The sequence below is a fragment of the Homalodisca vitripennis genome, chromosome X, assembly GCF_021130785.1.
Source record: "Homalodisca vitripennis isolate AUS2020 chromosome X, UT_GWSS_2.1, whole genome shotgun sequence".
Classification (NCBI taxonomy): Eukaryota; Metazoa; Arthropoda; class Insecta; order Hemiptera; family Cicadellidae; genus Homalodisca; species Homalodisca vitripennis.
The window spans coordinates 42,344,465-42,366,042 of NC_060215.1; the positions used below are offsets into that span (position 1 = coordinate 42,344,465).

The following is a 21,578-nucleotide window of genomic DNA, read 5'->3' on the forward strand; positions in this document are numbered from 1 at the left end:
TGTAATTATAATAAGAAGCAATATGGGTTCTAGATATATGTCGAGGTTGTGAACCCCTTTAGTACTGCGACTATACGTACATAAATGACATGACACCCCAGTTCTCCAAAGCTCCTTGAAACCGAGGCACGACGACGAGGTCTTGCTTGGGTAGAGGGTCTGACAGACCCGTGAGCTTCTCCAGGTGGGAGAGAGCTCGAGGGGCCAAGTCCAGAGAGTCATTGACCCAGCGCAACTGCTTGGTAGAAGCCCACACCCTCAGCGGCCGTCCATCCTCTGCGAACATATGCAATGCAATTACAGGTTGCTTCATTTTTATAGAGGCTACCCTCAAATACAACAGTTTCAGACCTTGCTACACTAGATTTGTACAGTCTCAGACGATAGTAACTGGGAACGAACAGTCTCAGGGACAGAGAGAAACTGGAATTGTGAAAACCCAACTTGGACACCAGTTGTGCATTGTGAGGTCTACAAAATGTTGTCTTACCACGTTTTTTGAGAGACAACGAGACAGACCACAATTTCCATTGTAATTTACTGTTTTTACCTTTCACAAATGTAGAATATTTGTCGAAACCATTTTTCAGTGAAAACCAAGTACAGAATGATACAGCTTATTTAACTTTTAACTATAATATTATTTTTGGGATTACTAACGAGTAAATTTACGACATTTTCCAGGATTATCGAATATTTTCATTTTGGACAATACTGATGGTCACCGGCTATATAGAAATGTAATTTATACTAGTAAGCTCTGTGTCGGGGTGGAATTAAACATTTTTATGATCCTTAAAATGTATTAAGATGACATTTACCTGACACATTTTTAACATTCATGAAGAATTTAAAACATGCTACCAATCTAATCTATTCGATCTATCTTATGAAATGGACTAATTTCTGAGTTGTTTTAATATGAGAGCTAAAATAAACGGTATAAGAGTGTAGAGGAAAGAGTCAATGCAACAGTAAACAATATAAGGTGATTTATACATACCTGTCTGAGTCTCCCGGAAGCCAGATTTCAGTAGGTGGTAGGCCACAAGATAAGATGACAGCATTGGTGTGTTGTCGAAATGGTCCACCACCCAGTCACCTTTGTTCTCACTGATAGAATATCAGATACAATGAGAATATTTATAATATGATCTTAAATATATGTAAATTCAAATGTTTTTACATTATACATAGTAAAACTTTTATATATTCACAAATGTTTTATTCAAAAGTTTAAATAATTTCACACTTCTTCCCGGTAATTTGACATTCCTAAACTTGTAACTGTTTGTATAGTTCAAAATCTAGTTTTACCCCCAAAACAATATCCACACTTAAATACTTGTGCTCTTATTTTTGAAGAACTACGAGAACTGTCTCATGTTAACTGTGTTAATACGCATGAAACATTTCTTGACTTTTTCTTGCACGTTTTGAATATGTAAAATATTAAGTAAAACATTTTGACATATTTTATTAATAATCTCTTCATTGGTTTTTCACAATATATCACATTGTATAGCAGTCGTCAATATATTAATATTTAAACAGCAAATACTCTACACGTTCACACGTAGCCAAACTTACATTTCACTCATTCACACTGTCTTTGGATCCAGCTTTTAAATTTTAATAATTTCAGATATTTTTATACATCTCAGTGATTCATCACAAACAAAAAAGTTTTGAATTGGTTTTGGACATGAAAAATATTTTTCTCCTATTGTGGCGGAGTATCTATAAATATAACAATTTTGCCTCCATTCTGTACGCCTCTACGGGCTATTGTTCAGTGCAAAAGGCTTTCAATCGGGATAAAGGGAAGACTTGGTACTGTATACTAGATGATATAATGATAAAACTGCTACTATCACAGTCAGGATTTCAATCTGTGTTACCTCTAGCTCGACCCTAAAGTTCAATCAGTGTGTTAACAAGTTAACTGGCATGCTGACCCTAGGACTCAATCGGATCGGCAACATTTTAGATGCCTCGTATTTGGTACTGTCGACCCGATCGGTACGTCTTACATGTAGTAGTTTCATGTTCTTGCCGCTTTGAGCGTTGTGCGTGACTTTATTGTGAAATCAATCAACTATGTATTCAGGATGGATACCAGGCTGCCCAGTTGTTTCAAGTTATTTTGACATTTATAAGTTACGTAAAAACATATTTTAAACTGTGCAGACACCGGCCTTACTTTTTTAATTTCAAACAAAACAGAACAAAGGATAAAACTATACCGTCTTTAACTCTTCCCTTTGTATTTTCAGGTCCCAGTAATGTTCTTAGCACATGCATACTTTGTACTTATATCGCAGCAACAGTAAAGCTGTACGTATATGATGAAGTTGTTCCCATCAAAGTTGAGTAAAAAGAAAACTTACTTCTCAGTATAACTCTATAACCTTGCCTATATATCTCCAGTTAGATCGGTAACCATGTAAAACGCAATCAGTGTAACTAATTATCGTAAGGTTACGAGATTATTACGTTAACGTAATAGCTATTCTATTGGGAAAGAAAAGACAGGAAATGCTATTCTCTAATCAAAGAAAACTGAAGAGTAACGTGGTTCCCTGAATTATAAGCAAAATTTTAATACTAAAAATTCTCTTATGTTATCTTAAGACCAAAATACGAACACGAATTCATTCACTTAGATAACTTTGTCAGGTCTCAAAAACGCAAACAGTTTCAATGCAAAAAACTGCACAACAAACCCATCACCATATAATTGGTTTAGGTAATGATAAATATTATTCTATGCATGATTGTTTAAATTAAACATTGCAAAACGATACAAAAATGTCAATTCCTCAACATTAGATTTACAGTAGATTAGTTTTGACATAGATAGGTTTAGCAGTGATTTCCTTACATCTACCTTACAAATTATGTGTGTCTGCACGCAGGTATATTAGAACATATACACGGTTCTGGTGCTATTAGGTGTAAAAGCTCAGGATACTACTGATGTTGTCACATGTAACTTACGAACTGTGAGAGCTGAGAACAGGCATGTTAGAGAGCGCCGTGTGGTTCTGGTGCTATTAGGTGTAAAAGCTCAGGATACTACTGATGTTGTTTCTCACATGTAACTTACGAACTGTGAGAGCTGAGAACAGGCGTGTTAGATAGCGCAGTGTGGTTCTGGTGCTATTAGGTGTAATAGTTCAGGATACTAGTGATGTTGTCACATGTAACTTACGAACTGTGAGAGCTGAGAACAGGCATGTTAGAGAGCGCCGTGTGGTTCTGGTGCTATTAGGTGTAATAGTTCAGGATACTAGTGATGTTGTCACATGTAACTTACGAACTGTGAGAGCTGAGAACAGGCGTGTTAGATAGCGCAGTGTGGTTCTGGTGCTATTAGGTGTAATAGTTCAGGATACTAGTGATGTTGTCACATGTAACTTACGAACTGTGAGAGCTGAGAACAGGCATGTTAGAGAGCGCCGTGTGGTTCTGGTGCTATTAGGTGTAATAGTTCAGGATACTAGTGATGTTGTCACATGTAACTTACGAACTGTGAGAGCTGAGAACAGGCGTGTTAGAGAGCGCCGTGTGGTTCTGGTGCTATTAGGTGTAATAGTTCAGGATACTAGTGATGTTGTCACATGTAACTTACAAACTGTGAGAGCTGAGAACAGGCATGTTAGACAGCGCCGTGTGGTTCTGGTGCTATTAGGTGTAATAGTTCAGGATACTAGTGATGTTGTCACATGTAACTTACAAACTGTGAGAGCTGAGAACAGGCATGTTAGACAGCGCCATGTGGTTCTGGTGCTATTAGGTGTAATAGTTTTAGGATACTAGTGATGATGTCACATGTAACTTACGAACTGTGAGAGCTGACGACAGGCATGTTAGACAGCGCCGTGTGGTTCTGGTGCTATTAGGTGTAAAAGCTCAGGATACTAGTGATGTTGTCACATGTAACTTACAAACTGTGAGAGCTGAGAACAGGCGTGTTAGATAGCGCCGTGTGGTTCTGGTGCTATTAGGTGTAATAGTTCAGGATACTAGTTAAGTTTCTCATAAGTAACTTACAAACTGTGAGAGCTGACGACAGGCATGTTAGATAGCGCCGTGTGGTTCTGGTGCTATTAGGTGTAATAGTTCAGGATACTAGTTAAGTTTCTCACATGTAACTTACAAACTGTGAGAGCTGACGACAGGCATGTTAGACAGCGCCGTGTGGTTCTGGTGCTATTAGGTGTAATAGTTCAGGATACTAGTTAAGTTTCTCACATGTAACTTACAAACTGTGAGAGCTGACGACAGGCATGTTAGACAGCGCCGTGTGGTTCTGGTGCTATTAGGTGTAATAGTTCAGGATACTAGTGATGTTGTCACATGTAACTTACAAACTGTGAGAGCTGAGAACAGGCATGTTAGACAGCGCCATGTGGTTCTGGTGCTATTAGGTGTAATAGTTTTAGGATACTAGTGATGTTGTCACATGTAACTTACGAACTGTGAGAGCTGACGACAGGCATGTTAGACAGCGCCGTGTGGTTCTGGTGCTATTAGGTGTAAAAGCTCAGGATACTAGTGATGTTGTCACATGTAACTTACAAACTGTGAGAGCTGAGAACAGGCATGTTAGACAGCGCCATGTGGTTCTGGTGCTATTAGGTGTAATAGTTTTAGGATACTAGTGATGTTGTCACATGTAACTTACGAACTGTGAGAGCTGAGAACAGGCGTGTTAGATAGTGCAGTGTGGTTCTGGTGCTATTAGGTGTAATAGTTCAGGATACTAGTTAAGTTTCTCACATGTAACTTACAAACTGTGAGAGCTGACGACAGGCATGTTAGACAGCGCTGTGTGGTTCTGGTGGTGGATCAGGCTGATACGAAATTTAGATTTGAACTCTGGCTCGTCGAAACATGGAAACGCTTCTCGGGCATGGTTGAACTCAAAAACAGTGCCCGACATCCAGCTACAAAATATGCCATATTTATGAAATATTTCGATACATCTTACTTTATCCAACAAAATACACAAAACACTATAGTATTTATATTATTTTAGGCCTATAGTATATTTGGTGATGTTTATAAGCTAATTAAAGAGTAGTAAATCATTAACATAGTATCACTATCAATCTTTCCTCTTGTACATTTGGTTTGGTCTGACATTTTGGGATTGTTCTGCTTTAAAATCTGCATAAAGGGTTTCGTGAAAATGTATATCTGTATATTTCTTTTAATATAGAAAACGCATTGGCCATTCTTTCTAAATCTGAAAAGTAAGTGTGGTCAGTATGCTTTATATATATATTAAGTGGTATTTCTTACCGTGTTTTAAACATGTTTGCCATGTATAATTAGGAGAAAAGTAACACAACCACAAAATCTTTTGAGTTCCCCTACTCCTGTCTCAGTGGGAACAATTCCTATTGTAGCAGTATGTAAGAATGTGAAATACATATCATGGTTCTAGATGTTTGGATAACATTTTCACCAGCTCTTTCTATATTTTCCGAAGAAAACGGCACAGATCGCATTCCGAAGCAACTAATTCTACTTTATAACTGCAAATTATTTTGTTTTTGTACAGTGCAAAATTTAAATTGTAATATAGAGTATTTAGGTAAAAAATAGGACAGTAAAATTTTGTAAATAAGTCTTCAACTGTAGGGATTTGAGAAACCATTCACTTAAAAAACCAGCACACTGGAACAAGAAGCTATCCGATAACTTGTTAGTAATTGGCTACATATATAGTAATTTCTGACAATTGCAATAGTAAAATACACACGAAATTAACTTGCGACATTAAAATTATATAGCAGAAGAACTTCTCTAAAAAAATCATTCGTAATATATATTATCTGTTAATTGGCGAATACAATCACGTTATCCGACCCAGCCGATTAATTACCGTTATTTTTTCAAACATATCTTTCATCTCTAATCGCACTTCACTTTGATGTAATCCGAAATGGCAAAAATAGGCTCTTTTTCGTTGCTATTGGCACATCACAAAATATTTAGTTATACAAGTCAATGAAATACTAGGAAAAATAGATTTCTCATTGGCATTGTAAAATTTAAACATAATTAAGGCTAAGACACTAGAGTATTACTGTTCGCAGAGATTTTAAAATTTCGATTTCCAAATTTAAAATACGTTTTGAGAAGTATGCATTCTGTATACGATCCTTAAATAACTGACATGCGTTTTCGGCAATTCCTTAAACGTGTGTGCAAGTGAATCTCAGAGCTAGAGCATATTTTTGAATACAATAATAATGTTCTGATCATTTTGTTAAAGATTTTTAGTGAAAAAGTGATTAGAGAATATTTAGTGATTGTATAATACATAAAAGTGATATTTTAATCTAAGTAGTAAATTAGTAATAATACTGTTAGTAGTACAGAAATAATTTTCTTTATTTAATAAATCCAGTTTTCCTATAACTCGTCTAGTGTAATGTGTTTGTTGACCATATATGTATGTATGGTTATATTTATAAAACATTCATAAAAGAGTCGTCTAATTTAATTGTACTCAATTTTGCTCTTAGACAGGAATAGAAAACACAAACTATTCAACTATCTCTGCATGCAAAATTACAGTTATTACTATTTCAAATTAAACTACTTTAACAATGATATGAATCTTGTGGTACTAAAATGCAGTGGCAGGTATGAAATATAAATATAAAATCCAGTGATGCGGCCGAAACGATCCTTAAGTTTGTAAAGAGATAATGTACGCAATATAACTGCTACTGACTCAGTATCCTGGTTGCCGGTCTTGATCCTATAGTAGCCTCTTTGCCTGGATGGATTGAGACGGCCAGAGAAAGGTATCCTAAAGGTCACTCGGTCTCCAGGTTGGAGAGATGAGCTGACAAGAAATGTGACCAATGGCCCCTTAGTCTCCTGTCCGGAAATCTCAATTGAGGAATCATTGTCCTGGAAGTTAACATGGGTTGTACTTCACAACAAAACCTACTTTAGCATCTTTAGCTGCGCTTGATACTATACCACCAAGTTTATCTAATATCAAATCAAACCTTTTGTAACAATAGAGAACTGTTGTGGTCATTTCCCATCGTTGTACTTTCAAAATTAGCCAACATAATCTTGGTGTAAAAAATTGTTCTTTATAGTTTTTACACATCCTTATGGTTACTTGCATATGCGCTGTACAGGTATTTACCCTCTTTACCCATGGAAACTGACGTTATTAGATTAAAAACCACACAAAGAAGTTTTGCTGTAATGAAAGCTCCATTTTTTTGTAATTCCTTAACACACATGATTGGGGTTGAGTATTACGTATATTCACTACGTGGACAACTGGAGTGGCAAACAAGCGGTATGCAATAAGTGCTAACTCTTTACTCCAAGTGACCAAGTGTTTGCATTATCCTAAAATAAATGTTGTTATAAATATTAGTTTTTAAATTTTGGTAATCCTTTCCCGAAGACTAAAACGCATGGGATTAATGTCATGTTTACTGTGAATTTAGCTGTAAATCCAGTACTATTTTCTTTTAACTATTACCAATTAAAAAAAAAAATTGTTTTGAATGCTTTAAACAAAAACATGGCAACACAGAAATAATTCACTGAAAAAAATGGTTAGTACATTGCACTTATAAAACGGTATATAATAAGTGCGCAACATTTCCCAATTCCCAATCTTTAAAATGGCTTTTTCTAAATCGTACAAAAATATCACCAGTCTTTAAAGAATTAGATAAATATGGAAAGATGTTATCAAACTTACGTGTTCTCTCTCCCCATAGAGGGGGAGGATAATATCTACAATATTAGGAGGGAAAGATAGTCTACCGTACGTTAAAATAAAATCTTAACCCGTAATCTTAAACAAATGTGTTGTAGACTGTTGATTTTTGTTTTAATTTTTTATTTAATTTTAGTTCGTAGGTTTTACACAAGTTTTCCCCCTTGTGGCATTTCACTTCGGCGTGATTTCGGAGCTATAGTTCTTGGTATATATAAATGCTTTGATATATTCTAAATAGATTGAGATATCGATGTATAATCTTCACCATACCTATTTAAATACATTTTTTTACGTTTTGAAGGATACACAGTATTTCAACAATGCAACCCCTATATTGTGACATGTCATGTGAAAGGTAAATTGAAAAGAAACAAGTACAACCTTCACAATACTTATTCAAATACTACACTGGAGTTTTGGAGGGTAAACAAAAATTACACACCCCTTTCCAAGGGGGTTGATAATGGAAGGGGGCAACTTAAAATTTTAAAATCACAGTCCCTTTCTTGTGACGTCATTTTAAAGGTTTATTCAATAGAATCAGTATTGACAGAATGTGACTAGGACAAATTATATGATTGCAACGTTAATATTGTTACATTGAAATATGAGCAACTAAAAAAAAATCTCTGCACTTCGTGACATGCTGTAAATTAAATAACAAAACATGTTTGAACAAAGAATTTGAAAGTGAACAGAAACAGTAACTTAATGCTTTGTAGTCTGCTAACCTCTTTGATGATAGTTGCAGGGCCCAGAATTAGACCTTTGGCATGTAATGTTATGTTCCTGGTGGTTTCACGCACCTCCGCGTCTATCGTCACCTGCAAAAATATAGTCAATCAATAATAAACAATGATTTATATATGTTCAATATCTTTCGGATTTAATCGCACACTAGAGTTCATATGAGTTCTAGTCTCACAATTGTTCTCCTACTCTTCATCATGTAGCTATGTGCCTTTAGATTTTTAAGTACTACATGTTTACACTTTAATTTGTAAAGCTGTAAAACAAATTTGTTTTTGATTCCATGAAACAGCACAAAGCAATCCAACTCACTCTTGCAGAGATAACCGAAGGTGTTGAAAATATGTAGCTTGAAGTCTTTGTTTGCTCTAATTTTTACAGTATTCACGAATTTTCGTTTATAATCGACTATTTTATGCAACTAATTTTTTTTTTAATTTAAATTAAAATTTAAAGATTTTTAAAATTTATTTTAATTATAAACGTTTATATTTGTCGTCGTTTTCTATCAAATATTTTGCTGAGCGTCAATGAGCTACTTGCATTAATATTCACCGCCTTTGGAAATATTATACACGATATAAATTCACACATTATATTATGTTTTAATGTTTCTTTTTTGTAAATATTTAGATTGGTTTTACTTATTTATATTTATGTATTATTGAATTATTTAAATTTAGTTTAGTTTACTCTCTTTGGTTGTTTATATAAATGATGAAAGTTTTGGGGCGTTTACATATCCATTATACGCGCGTACTGAGGTTTTTTCACCACTTCAGTAAGACCACATATTCCTTTGTGGGAACATAATTGCGTTATATCTCCAACAAACAATCTTTTAAGTATTATCTGCTCTAGTTTCGTACCTTGTTTTGTTACATTAGGTTTTAGGTACCATTTAGTTATTGTTTCCTTTCTTGAGTGATGAACTATGTTCCCTACACACAGATAAGTAATATGTTCTCTGATGTCGATGAAGGGATTCATTTTGAGAATACCCAATATCTGGATTGTATTTTTGCTCTGGGATATTTAGTCATAATATATAATAATAATTTAAATATATAATATTTAAATTCCTATAATGATATCATTTGTAATGTTATGTACATTGTTATGGTGGGAATAAACTCAAATGAACCAATCAATCAGAGTGAATACTTTGTAAAGCTATGTCAGTATATTCAAGTATGTCTTGCGGAAATATTCAGTCATTACCATTCAACTGAAAATGTGTGCTAGTTGTCAAAATACACTAAAAACTCAATTTCCCTCACAAGTTTCACGAATTCTTGTTAACAAAATTAAAATTGTAATAAGTACTAATAAAACTAAAGCTGAAAAACGAGAGAACTACGTAATGTGTAGTAATAACCTTCCACGTTTTTATCTTTAATAAAGAAGGAAGGAAAGCGCCTACTACGAGGACGATCTATATGCATACAAGGCAAGTCAGTAATCTGTAAAGGACTGTCAGACAAACGTCATCTTCATCGCAGGACACACAATGTCTGATAACGGAATGTTCGGAACGCTAATAGCTTATACACAACAACCATTGTTAACCTATGTTAATCAGGTGATTAACAACTATTATTCATTAAACTATCACGCGACTCGAACCCACGCCCCGTTCCTACTCTCCTTGACATTTCACGGTCTGAATTGTAACGAAGCGCCTCCAAAATGACAAAAGCGAAAGTACGTCGTCTGGTATGCTGTTCTTAACATGAACTAACCATTCAGTGATACAGGGATGTATGCAACGGGGAGAAAGGGGAGCTTAAGGATCTTGCCGTAATTGTCAGTCACAACTTATGAACCATCATATAGAATCAAAGAATCAAACCTAAATTGTTTGTCGTTTTCTGTCGGGTAAACTTAGACTTTTTAATTTCAAAGGTTTAGTTGTTGAATATTTTTCATCAAGGTACAGTGTCTTGTTCCAAGTACATGTTGGGTTGGTTTAATTCTGAAAGCAACCTGTTTATTAAAAAAAAAAAAAACTACCACTCCACCAGCTATTTTTTTATCTTTTTTGTTATGCTTCACGTAAAGTCTTGTCTTAAAAATCATTATCAGGTGAGTTTTTTAAAATTAGAGTACTTAATACAAAATGTTTTTTGCTTTGCTAAAGCTTAAGTTTAGCAAGAAACCGTTATGTTCTTTACTTTTGATGCGTTCTCCTGCTTTATTGAATAAAATTTTCTTACGTATTACGAAAGGCAATTTCGGTAAGCTTTCCCTGGCTGAAATTCCCGCCCACAACTTTGGTACTGATTTTATGTTAGAGACGTTAAATTTGCCTAACTAGATCTTCATTGATGAAAACACGAAATAGATTTGCTTAAAATAAGAAAATCTGGCGAGAATACAGACGCAGTACCTTCGGCTTGGTCTGGAGCCTGCACGAAAAGTGATTCAGATACTGGGGTTGAGAATAAGGGGTACTATGGTTTGTATTACTATATTATGCTATGTATGACATACGATCAGAATACTACAACGATTTTGAAGTTTTTGAACGTTATGGATATATATTTAGAAATATAGAACTTCTGCTATGTAGAATGGCGTCAGCAATTAAGAATAGTGTGAGCAGCCTCTAAATATTGATACTAGGTGTTTTTGGAACTCAGAGAATATAAAACTGAAGCCGGTTGATTTTCCTTGAGACAAATTAGAAATAACTAAGTTACTTCAATCGATTGGCAAGTTAACTTGCCTAACTTCCGATACATTTGGTAACGTCACAAAGAGTGTCGTAAAACAATGAAACAAAAAAAAAAAAAAAAACAAAGGAAGTTTACTTTGAATCACCAGGCTTACTTTTATGATGTTGAAAACAGTGTTATGTTTAATGGGTTCTAGATGGTACCTATACATAAAACAATGTAGAATTTATTTTGAGGCAGTACCAAGGATAGAGCGCAGGTATAGGAATATCTCCAAATGGCTATGCTTGACTTCATCAATGCTAGAGGACAATTCTTCTTTCATGTGAAATGTCAAGTGTTGCTCCTCAATATAGTCATGGAACTTGTGAAAACGTGAGACAAGTGATAACACAAATACAGGATTTTGATCTAAAGGACCATGACCAACATCTATGATGCTGGGAAACACTTCACTCTTCATGATTAGGTTGCGGATGACGTTGACGTCACTGATGGAGTGGAGGCCGTATGAAACCTGATGTGAAGCAGTGAGCACGACAGGATGCGGGGTTGCGATTTACATCAAATGGTCATACTCTCCTTTCAGTGATGCTAAGAGAAACTTCGCAAAGTAATTTAAAGACTTAAAGTGGAAGTTCTCACTGTTTGGAGGACATTGGTTCAAAAGTAAGACAGAAAGAATCTTGAGCATCAAGACTAAATACAATCCAGATATTGGGTATTCTCAAAATGAATCCCTTCATCGACATCAGAGAATATATTACTTTTGCATACAAACTTCGGATGATCCTCCCTTATATGCCACATGAAACAAAAAATAAAGACAGAACAAGATGTAAGGATGGGGTATTTGTCTAATTGCCATGACTTACCTTAGTTGATGGTAAGTGAGATATTGTAGTTAATTTTAAGGTTTAAAGTAACGCTCCTTTTGGAGGTCATTGGATCCTGTCCTCTAGTAGAGATTATTTGGATATCATTCTTACATGAGTTCAGTTGTTTTAGTGCAGTGTTAATAGTATTATGGTCAAGTATTTAATTGTAGTTATCCAATGTCCATTGCAATACGGTTGTTTGTATACAAGATAAATTTTCAAAGATTTGTAATACGTCTGCATAGTTGACAACCAAGACAAGAGCATGCACTAAACATCATTGACAACCCATAAAAGAGCTTGTCCTACACATCGCTGACAACCCAGACAAGAGCATGCACTAAACATCATTGACAACCCATACAAGAGATTCACTAGCAAGTACAGAACACTGCTGACCATCCGGACGTGATGTCTATACACTTAGGGCTTGTTCACATGAGCGCGACGTGTCGCGCGACTTGTGCCGCGCGACACGTCGCGCGACTAAAAGACAACATATAACTATGGCAGCATACACATGGCGCCGCGCCGCTGAACCTGCCGCTAGTTGTGTCGCGCGACTCGTAGTATACGCGTCAACCGCGCGACTTTAGCGCTGCTTCAGTTGCTTGTTTTGTATTGGAGCGTACACACGCCGAGTCCAGTAGTGATATTGGTGAGTGAATATGGAGATGGAGCAAGACCAATTTGGCACCGAACGTTTTATTGATGAAATTGAAAAGAGAAGAGCATTGTGGGATCTTGAAAGTCCAGATTACAAGAACAGGGTTTTAAAGAGATCTGCGTGGGAGGAAGTTGTAGATATATTTTCTAAAATTGAAAGCACAGTTGAAGAGAAAAAGCAGTTGGATAAGTGCTAGTTTTATATTTAGAGCAATACAGTAATTTGATAAATGTTTCATTATATAGCCTTTGGATTAACTATACCAAGTATAATGTGTTTAGAAAAGCCAGAGGTATAGAAATGAAGAATTTTAAAAACAAGTAACTTACAAAGCATCAAAAAATAAAATTGGATGCACCCACCACTGCCTTTGTCGTTGTTTGCGAATTTTGTACCGACGGTACAAAATATAGAGACATGTTGCATCTTCCACTTCCATACCGGCAGTGCACTAGTTGTCGGCCGCCCGTTCTGCCGCTCATTCGGCCGCCGAATGTGTACGGAGCCATTTTTCTGTCGCGCGGCGTGTCGCGCGACACGTCGCGCTCATGTGAACAAGCCCTTAAACCTCTCTGTTGCCTGATGACAGCTATTTACAATAAAAGGTTCCGTTGACAATACTAACTACAATTAGCACTTAGAAGGGCTAAATACCACTGACAATGTGTATTTACAGTACTAGTTTCTCTTGCTCATTTTTTTAAATGCCAAGAATAATGCATGAACTCTGAATTAATATCTCTGAATCGGCTTAGACGCTTTGAAGTAAAAAAACATAGATATAACTCCCCCCCCTCACCCAACCCCCAATTATAGCATGCCGAGTTCCAAAAGATTTGCAGATTTTTAACGTGTGAGTAAAATGTTAGAAACATATTAATTATGCGGGTTTACATTCAACATTTATTTAAGCAACACGACGAAAATAATAGCATATTTATATACGTAAAATATAACAAGGTATTCTATTACACACTAATCGTAGCGATTTGAGATTGACATTCAAGTATTTGAAAATGGAGGCAAAATAAAGAATTTTCAACGTTTTACAGCAAAAGGACTAGTGCTACCGGACACAAAGGCAGTGGAAAAAGGAAAACGAAAACAGAAAGCGGAAGAAATGTGTTCAAGCTTGCATGTCAGATGTACAAGTTGGTCATCATTGTTGTTCCAGTCACCAAGCAGCTTTTGTCTTAAAGTGGTACACTAAGTTTTATACTAACTTTTTTTCAACATCATGTACACAACAATTTTGGATTCAGGGACAATGAAACTGAATTTTATTATTTTATGAAGAATTATAGACACTTAAATTATGAAGTTTAGGAAGTGTTTTATCCAATGCAATGCCAACGGAATACGTTTGAAGTGGAGTGTTTGCACTACTTAGATATCTATATCAGTTGCAATTCATCATAAACTACAATATTCAGCTGCAGACATAAACAGCTCTGGCGCAAAGATGTCTGTACCGAGTTTCACTCTTTCATTCTGAGCCCTGGCTGTACGTTGGGCTAAAATTAACGTATTTCTCTGGGAAAATCAGCAATACACGGGTAAAATTAACCCATACTTCCTTTTTTTTGAGGTTCAAGATTGTTGATTAAAATCATATTATGTATAGTCTCTCAGTTCTAAAGGATTTCAAATTGAACTCAAAACACATGAGCAGAGCGACGTATAGTGGTAGAGAGGTAAAGGGGCCACGTCCCCCAATTATTGAACAATCCTGTTACAAAGAAGCGTTAGTTTTAAAACCACACCAAATTGAATAGTATTGTATTCACTTTTAATCAATTACAAATAATATAAGAATTTTAGATTTGTATTGGATTACAAAAACAAACCATAAGATTGGCAAAACCTGGGGATAGGCGAGATAGATGTCTCCAGCGCTGAATTACTATTGTAGTATAAACTACCCGGAAATGTTTGGACAACCTTGCGTACGTTATAAATACAATTTTAAGTTAAATATGTAAAACCAAAACATCCCAGAGCTTGTATTTAAATTTAAACACTTTCCTGAAAAGCCCTAGTAACTCTCTCCTCGGTATAGCAACCCCATAAAATAAATCATTCTCTAGAGAGAAGCAGAGACCAAAAAACAATCACGTCTTCGTCTCTGACATATTATAGATATACCACCGAACATGTTATAGATGCCTCAAACTGTTTACAAATATTAATGACTGGTTATAATATTAATGCTTTACTGTGTATTTAATCTGCATGTATTGATACAAACGTAAAATTGGCCCTGGAATATTGTTATAAGCATTTAGGATTAAAAAAAAATTAAAATTAGTTTATAATGCCAATTTGAAGTACCTCCAAAGGAAGCCTCGGATATATGTGTCCTCCCTCATCGGGCACTTTCTCCAATGTTTTATGTATCTTAGTACAAACTCTGTAAAGAGATGTTCAACAATTCGAAAACTAGACAAGCAGTGCCTGTGAGTACTGAAGTTTACCATACTTTGTTTTTATGACCTGACGTCTAAAGCTGGTATAAAATATATTTTAGATTCGGTTTTTGTCCAAATATTAATTAAAATCTTAAAAATAATTTGGATTAAATCAAAATCGTAAATATGAAGAATGTTGGTTCTAAACTTTCGTGAGGGAGGCGAGGTTATGGTCCTTGCACTTCCTATTCCGTGATCCCTGCTCGAAGGAACACTGAAACCGTAGATAATGTAAACTCACATTTCCGGTAAAGTTGGTACCGTGTAGGTCCGTGAGCACCGAGAGCGTGTACTGTGTCGGCCAGACGGTGGTAGGTAGGCGCTGTATGCGAGAGTCCCCCCAGCAGAGAGTTGTGAGCACGACAATGGCCAGTGAGGTGGCGACCGCGCATCTGTACATGGTGACTGTCGGACCGTTACTGAATACTGACTGGGACTGGGACCGGGACTTGGACTGGGACCGGCTGGGCCGGGCCAGGCACTGACCTACTGACGGACAACCGCTAGGGTCACACGGCCGTCACTGCTCCACACCGTTTGTTGTGTTAATTATGTATGTGTTGGCTTTCCTTCTTGGCTAACCGTTAAACAACAGCTACTCCCGGAATTTTCAATGTTTTACATTGCTACTCCAAGGACGGTTCGTGCATATAAAGCTATCTTAACTCGACAACTCACCGTAGAGTGGGATGGGATGGGACATGAGACGATCAATTTAAATATTCATGGATGGAGGATGAAATCATCTCTGCAAAAGGTCGTCAGGTGCTGTTACAATATCAAGTTCATCACTCACATAGTTTTATAATGTCATTCTTGAACTGCATATGTTTACTCTATGATTCCATCGTTTCTCACACTCTCCCCGACACATTCAAACTGTCCGTCTTTCGAAAAATGTTTCACGCATGATTAACTTAATAACTAAAGTCGTATTACACTCCTAGTATATTTTCAAAATACTGTTACAGACTATTGTAGCATTTAGACCAATTTAACATCCTTGTGCCAAAGTAATGTGGATTTCGAGTCAATTGTTACTTACGCTGTAGTTGGTATTATAGCGAAAGTTATTTAAAACCCTAGTAGTCTTTTTTTAAATCTCAATGTCATTTGCCATAAGAATGCGTTTTGGGACATTATATATATTATATATAGAAATGGTTACCAAATAGCAGTTCATTGCTCAAAGTTTGTAACTCTCGTTTCTTTTGTTCTGTTTTTGGCACTAAATAATAATTAATTACCAAGAACTTGTGTAAAATGTGGAAATCAATGAAAGTTTTTCAGTGCAGTTTCTGATGTCCACTCTTGGCAGTATCCTGTCACGGAGTCCTCATATTTTCAGACATAAGCGAAGTTAATTCCTGTTAATTTAGTACTTTGGACTTAATATCCACTACTGAATGAAGAAACTCTATTACCGCAATGGTATACCACAGATTTTTCTTATCTGTCTTACCGCAGTGTTCAATACTTTTCGAATTGAAGTATGGGGTTGATTTTGTCATGCATTCAGACTTTTCCTTGAGCAAATTAAAACAGAATCATAACAGACAAATCACCTGTCACTTATTAAGCAGTTTTCCTTTCCCTCGGCCACACCTGACTTTGTATTCTATATTTGTTTTAATGTCATTATGTTAGTAAAATGTATCATAATTAATCTGGGGAAAGTTGTAGAATTTCTTAGATTTCCTACTAGGCCTAACTCTAAAGACTTATTCTATTTGGAAATGTGAGATGTATTATTCCGTGGTATGCCATGTATCCAAAGGTTTTGTACTATAAGAAAGAAAGATATATGGTCAATTTTTATGCCTAAAATCATAATTATTTTCGAGAAGGTTTCTTACCACTCAACAGAATCGACGGGTGCGTTCTCGTGAATTTGATTGTGTTCAGGTTTAGAATTATTAATGTTTCATATGGTAAACTTAATTGGTTAGAAAACTTAGCTGTTAATGGTTCAAACCATATACTTAGGTTTTACAATTAGTGCTTTTCTAAACCCTTCATGTATCTTTATTGAAAAGCCGAAATTTGCCGGGTCAACAAATCAAAACAACTTTTTATTCTGTTTAGATGTCTATTGTTCCAACATTTTAATGTCGCATCGTAATGCAGTTTTACTTTCCAAGAATCCACATATTTTTGGTAAGTTGTAGTATATCTTCGCTAAGTCTGAATGTACAGTACAGTACCTCTTTATTAAGTTTTGTGTTCTTTAACTAAGGTTGAAGGCTGCACGCTAATACCACAACAGAATTCCTTGGTGAAGCTATCAGATGTGAAGTCCTCAAAGTTTCTCTTGATAACTAATTTTTTAAAGGTAATCTAACTGTAAATTGCTCATAATAGTAAACTTGTTAATAGTAAGCTGTTGAAACCATGACAATTTTCTTGTGCCTACAATCTATTTAATGCAGGGTTATATAATTGCAGTTAAATTCTTCCTGTTTTAGGGCTTTAAAATTTGTTAGAGGTAGACTTGTTGCTTCATCTTTCTAAATTAATAATTTTTCAGATTGGAATTGGTCAATCTAAAGGCTATGTAAGAAGGTTGTACGATTATTTTTAATTAGCCTATATTTTGAAATTATTAATAAATGCCGAATGAAAAATGGTTAGAGATTGCTGTGTTGATATTTATGATATAATTAAAAGGTTGAATGTTTTACAAAACTTTTATCAGGTGCATTTCTGGTGTTTTCATCGAAATTATAGTAAAACAGCACCTGCAGCTATTGAACCTGCAGTATTGGCATATGTTATACATCATGCCCATTTCTCCACTTTATTGAATAATATTTTCTTAATGTACTCCTTTATAAAATCAATAATTTAGTAAAGGAAAAGTGAAGATAAGAAAATAGAAGGGGAAAAGATTGAGAAAATCAGCTTAAAACAGGTTAAATAATATTGTAACGCCTTTTTATGCCATTCAAAATATTTTGTAAATAAAAGTATGCAACATTTACTGTAGGCTTCACTTATTATTAACCTGGCGATAAAAATATAGCCATTGTTTCTCTTAGCATTAATACATTTTGCAATGTACAAAAATATATACAAAGGTTCATTAATTTTCATACTATGATTATTCAGCGAAATGATTTTACGTTGTTAGTTGACTGAAATTAAAGACCATTACATGAAAAAAGTTAATGAAAGAAAGATATTATCAGCAACCACATATGAATGCCACATATGGTTGGTTCAGTGTGTATGATGTGCATTGTTTGCGTTCTGTTAATTTGGTTATTATCTTTCTGTGTGTCTATTCGGGAGATGTAAAGAGCAGTAAATCTGAAGTGTGCGAGACGAAGACCATCACTTTTAGCATGATTGCCAGGTCTAGGAACCACAGGTTTTTATTTACATAAATGAAAAAGATTATTGGCCTCTGCAAATATATAAGCTTTACACTTCTATAAGCATCGTATCACTTATTGCCCTTTATTTCAATTTTTAAGAATTATTATTGAATTATGAGAAAAGATTTTAAATTTGAAATACAAGTTCTCTCTCTCTCTACCACATAGAACTAAACCATACTCTACTGCTTACATATTGAAAATAAAGAACTATAAATAGTACATTACTATTTCTCTATATTAAATTAGACAGTACAATTAACCATGTACATGGCATACGTACATTTAGCCGCATCATCCTGAGTGCGGATACTCTCATTCGTGTGACAATCACTATATACTGCCAAACAAAGAGTTAAAAATACAAGGAATAAATTTAGTATGTGTTCTGAACCTGAACATAGCTGACCACTATGGCGCTGGGTACCTTCGTCTGTTTACTTGAATTTGGCGCTCAGTGCAAGGTTTCAGTTCGGCGCTTAGTGCAAGGTTTCAGTTCGGCGCTCAGTTCCCACAGCGCTCGGCGCAGGTCACCAACACCATGTAGCACAGAAAGAGAAGACAATTTTCTGAAGTTTAATACTACTCTTCAGACTTGAAACTTACTAAATATTCAATGCGAGTGTTGCGTTTAGCTCCACTTCACCTTCCTCCTAAGTGCAGCATTTGAAATATTATAAAATTACAAATAAAAATAGACAAACTTCTCTTGCACGGTGGTCAATGCTCGATTCGTGTGGCATTTAGACACCTACGGATATTTTACTGCCCAGGGTGTAAACGATTATTATTTTAGAGCAGCGACGTTAAAAATCCGATCGGCAAAACAGCAAAATGCGTTCCCGGCCTTATTTAGCAATGGTTAAACAAGCATCAGTATATGGCAGACCGTAGCTCGTTTGTCCTCAGTGTAAGTAATGACGGGTTTTGCCCAATTATCCTTATTGATTTCAAGGATTCTTACAGACATCAGACCAAATACTAAAATATATTACATTAAACCCCTGCTGTAGTGTTCAAGCTGGCCTGGTGAAGAATTATGCACAGCATTGAGCTCAACAATATTTGGAAAAAGTTCCCATTTAGGACAGTGTGATCGGCGATGTCCCTGTTTCTAGTCCTAGGATGTATTAGAATGTTCTCTAGGATTCATTCTTCGGGATGAAAAAAACTATAGAACCTTGGCGTTACTTATAAAAGAAACTGGCAGGCCATGTGCTCTCAGGACAAAGATAAACTGTTTATTTTTTTTCAATCTCGATCTGTTTACAAAAAGCATCTGACGGAAAAACAGCCCAAATTATCATCGGACATTACCAAATAAGTTGCGTGAAACATTAAACATTTTATAGTTACAAAGTAGATGAAACGTACTTAAATCTAATTAACCTTACTTTCTTAGTGCTTAAAGTAGTGCTCTCTTTGATTACATTTTAATTACTTGTTTAAAGATAAAATACAGAGTGCTTTCACTAGAAACTATTTTCCTAGGAACGTATAATGAAATTAGTTTCAGAGCGCACTATCTTTCAAATAAACTTCAAGTGCTTTACGGTTAATTATTTTTACATATAAATTCAATCCCAATCACACAGTTCTTCCTTCGCTAGCCTCAGCATGTATCAACTCTTTGTTGTAAGTTTATGAATTCCTTTACGCATAGTTATTATGTTAGTAATTTTGGCACGATTCTGATAACAGTCTAATTTGTTTTATCAGTACGGAAGAGTTAGAGATTGGTCAGCCTTAGCATTTATCAAGTACCTGTGTATATATTGTGGCTTTAGAATGTTTTATTTTTCACAAACCTTGGAATATTGTATCCCTTGAGCTTCTATATGCTCTCTTCAAACACACTCCTAGTAACAGTTTACATGATCTTGCGACGAAAGATCTGAGTTGGCCACTGCTAATTCCCTATATAAGTATTTTAAATCTCATGCTAAAGGTTTATAATATCTAATATTACGAACTTGAACTAAATCCATTATGATACAGCCAAAACGATTTTACAGATGATCCTAGAACATGAATTCGACCAATCTTGAAGGATTTAGTATAGTGTTTCAAAATAATATGATAATGTAATTCATAAGCGTATTACTTCTTTAGAATTACGTATCATCAAATATCGTATTTATATATAGCTAAAGAGTTTAACAAAGTGACACTGCAATTTTTGTGTTGGATATTCCACCGATCGGGCTTTTAATTTTAGGTTTGTGGAAGTCAGGATCGGGTAGAGCAGACAAAATCAGTGTAGAAGCTTTTTCGGCAAATTAACTTTTCATTATTGTATTAGTCGACTAAGTTAAGAAGGACGAGGAAGTCACGGCTGCCACGCAGACCTTGGGAAAGAAATGTGTGCTTCTTGGTTGCGAAACGTGAATGGTGTAGGGTCACAGTAGAGTCGTGACATTCACTTTGAAATACCAGCAGAGCTCCTTCCTCGTTATTAACCGCTCTCAAAACAACAACTACTCATTGACGAGCACAACTCACGCCTGATTTATTCGATTTGATGATTGGTGGGTAATGTTGTCGAAGTCATAAGGAACGAGACATTGTTGCATTAGAGTCCCATTCTGATTGGGTTACGGAGGTAGCCTAGGCTCGGACGTACGAACACGGAACAGAAAAAAAAACAGTTTACTAAAGACTTGCAGAAAAGTTTGTGTTAGTGAGAATGCCACAGTTTTATGGAATGTCCATATCACTAAGGGTACGCGCATAGTGAGGAGGTGAAGGTGGAGGTGTAGGTGTAGGTGCAGGTCGCCGTTAACGGCGAGGTAAAACAATTTCCATTAGGTTAAATGCGTGCGCGCATGGTGAGCAGGTCCGCGGTAGAGGTGTAGCTCGCCACTTACAAGGAGGCCTAGCAGGATGTTTTTCGAAAACAAACTAGTTTGATTTACCTCGCTGCCTAGCTCGCGGCTTTGCTCGCTGCTTTAACGTGATTGGTCCACTCAAGGCCACGCACCCC

General features: G+C 35.8%; 1 protein-coding gene across 1 annotated transcript in view; it reads right to left on the minus strand.

Annotated features, from left to right (window-relative positions):
* Positions 1-15,621, minus strand: part of LOC124368503 (aminopeptidase N-like) — a 46,539-nt gene extending 30,918 nt beyond the window's left edge. The window contains exons 1-6 of the mRNA XM_046825750.1: positions 15,460-15,621; positions 8,509-8,601; positions 6,755-6,936; positions 4,797-4,952; positions 1,004-1,113; positions 81-276 (exon numbers count right to left, since the gene is read on the minus strand). Coding sequence (XP_046681706.1) covers positions 81-276; positions 1,004-1,113; positions 4,797-4,952; positions 6,755-6,936; positions 8,509-8,601; positions 15,460-15,618 — 896 coding nt within the window. The 5' untranslated portion in view covers positions 15,619-15,621. The remainder of the gene's footprint in view (positions 1-80; positions 277-1,003; positions 1,114-4,796; positions 4,953-6,754; positions 6,937-8,508; positions 8,602-15,459) is intronic.
* Between the last annotated feature and the right edge of the window lie 5,957 nt (positions 15,622-21,578).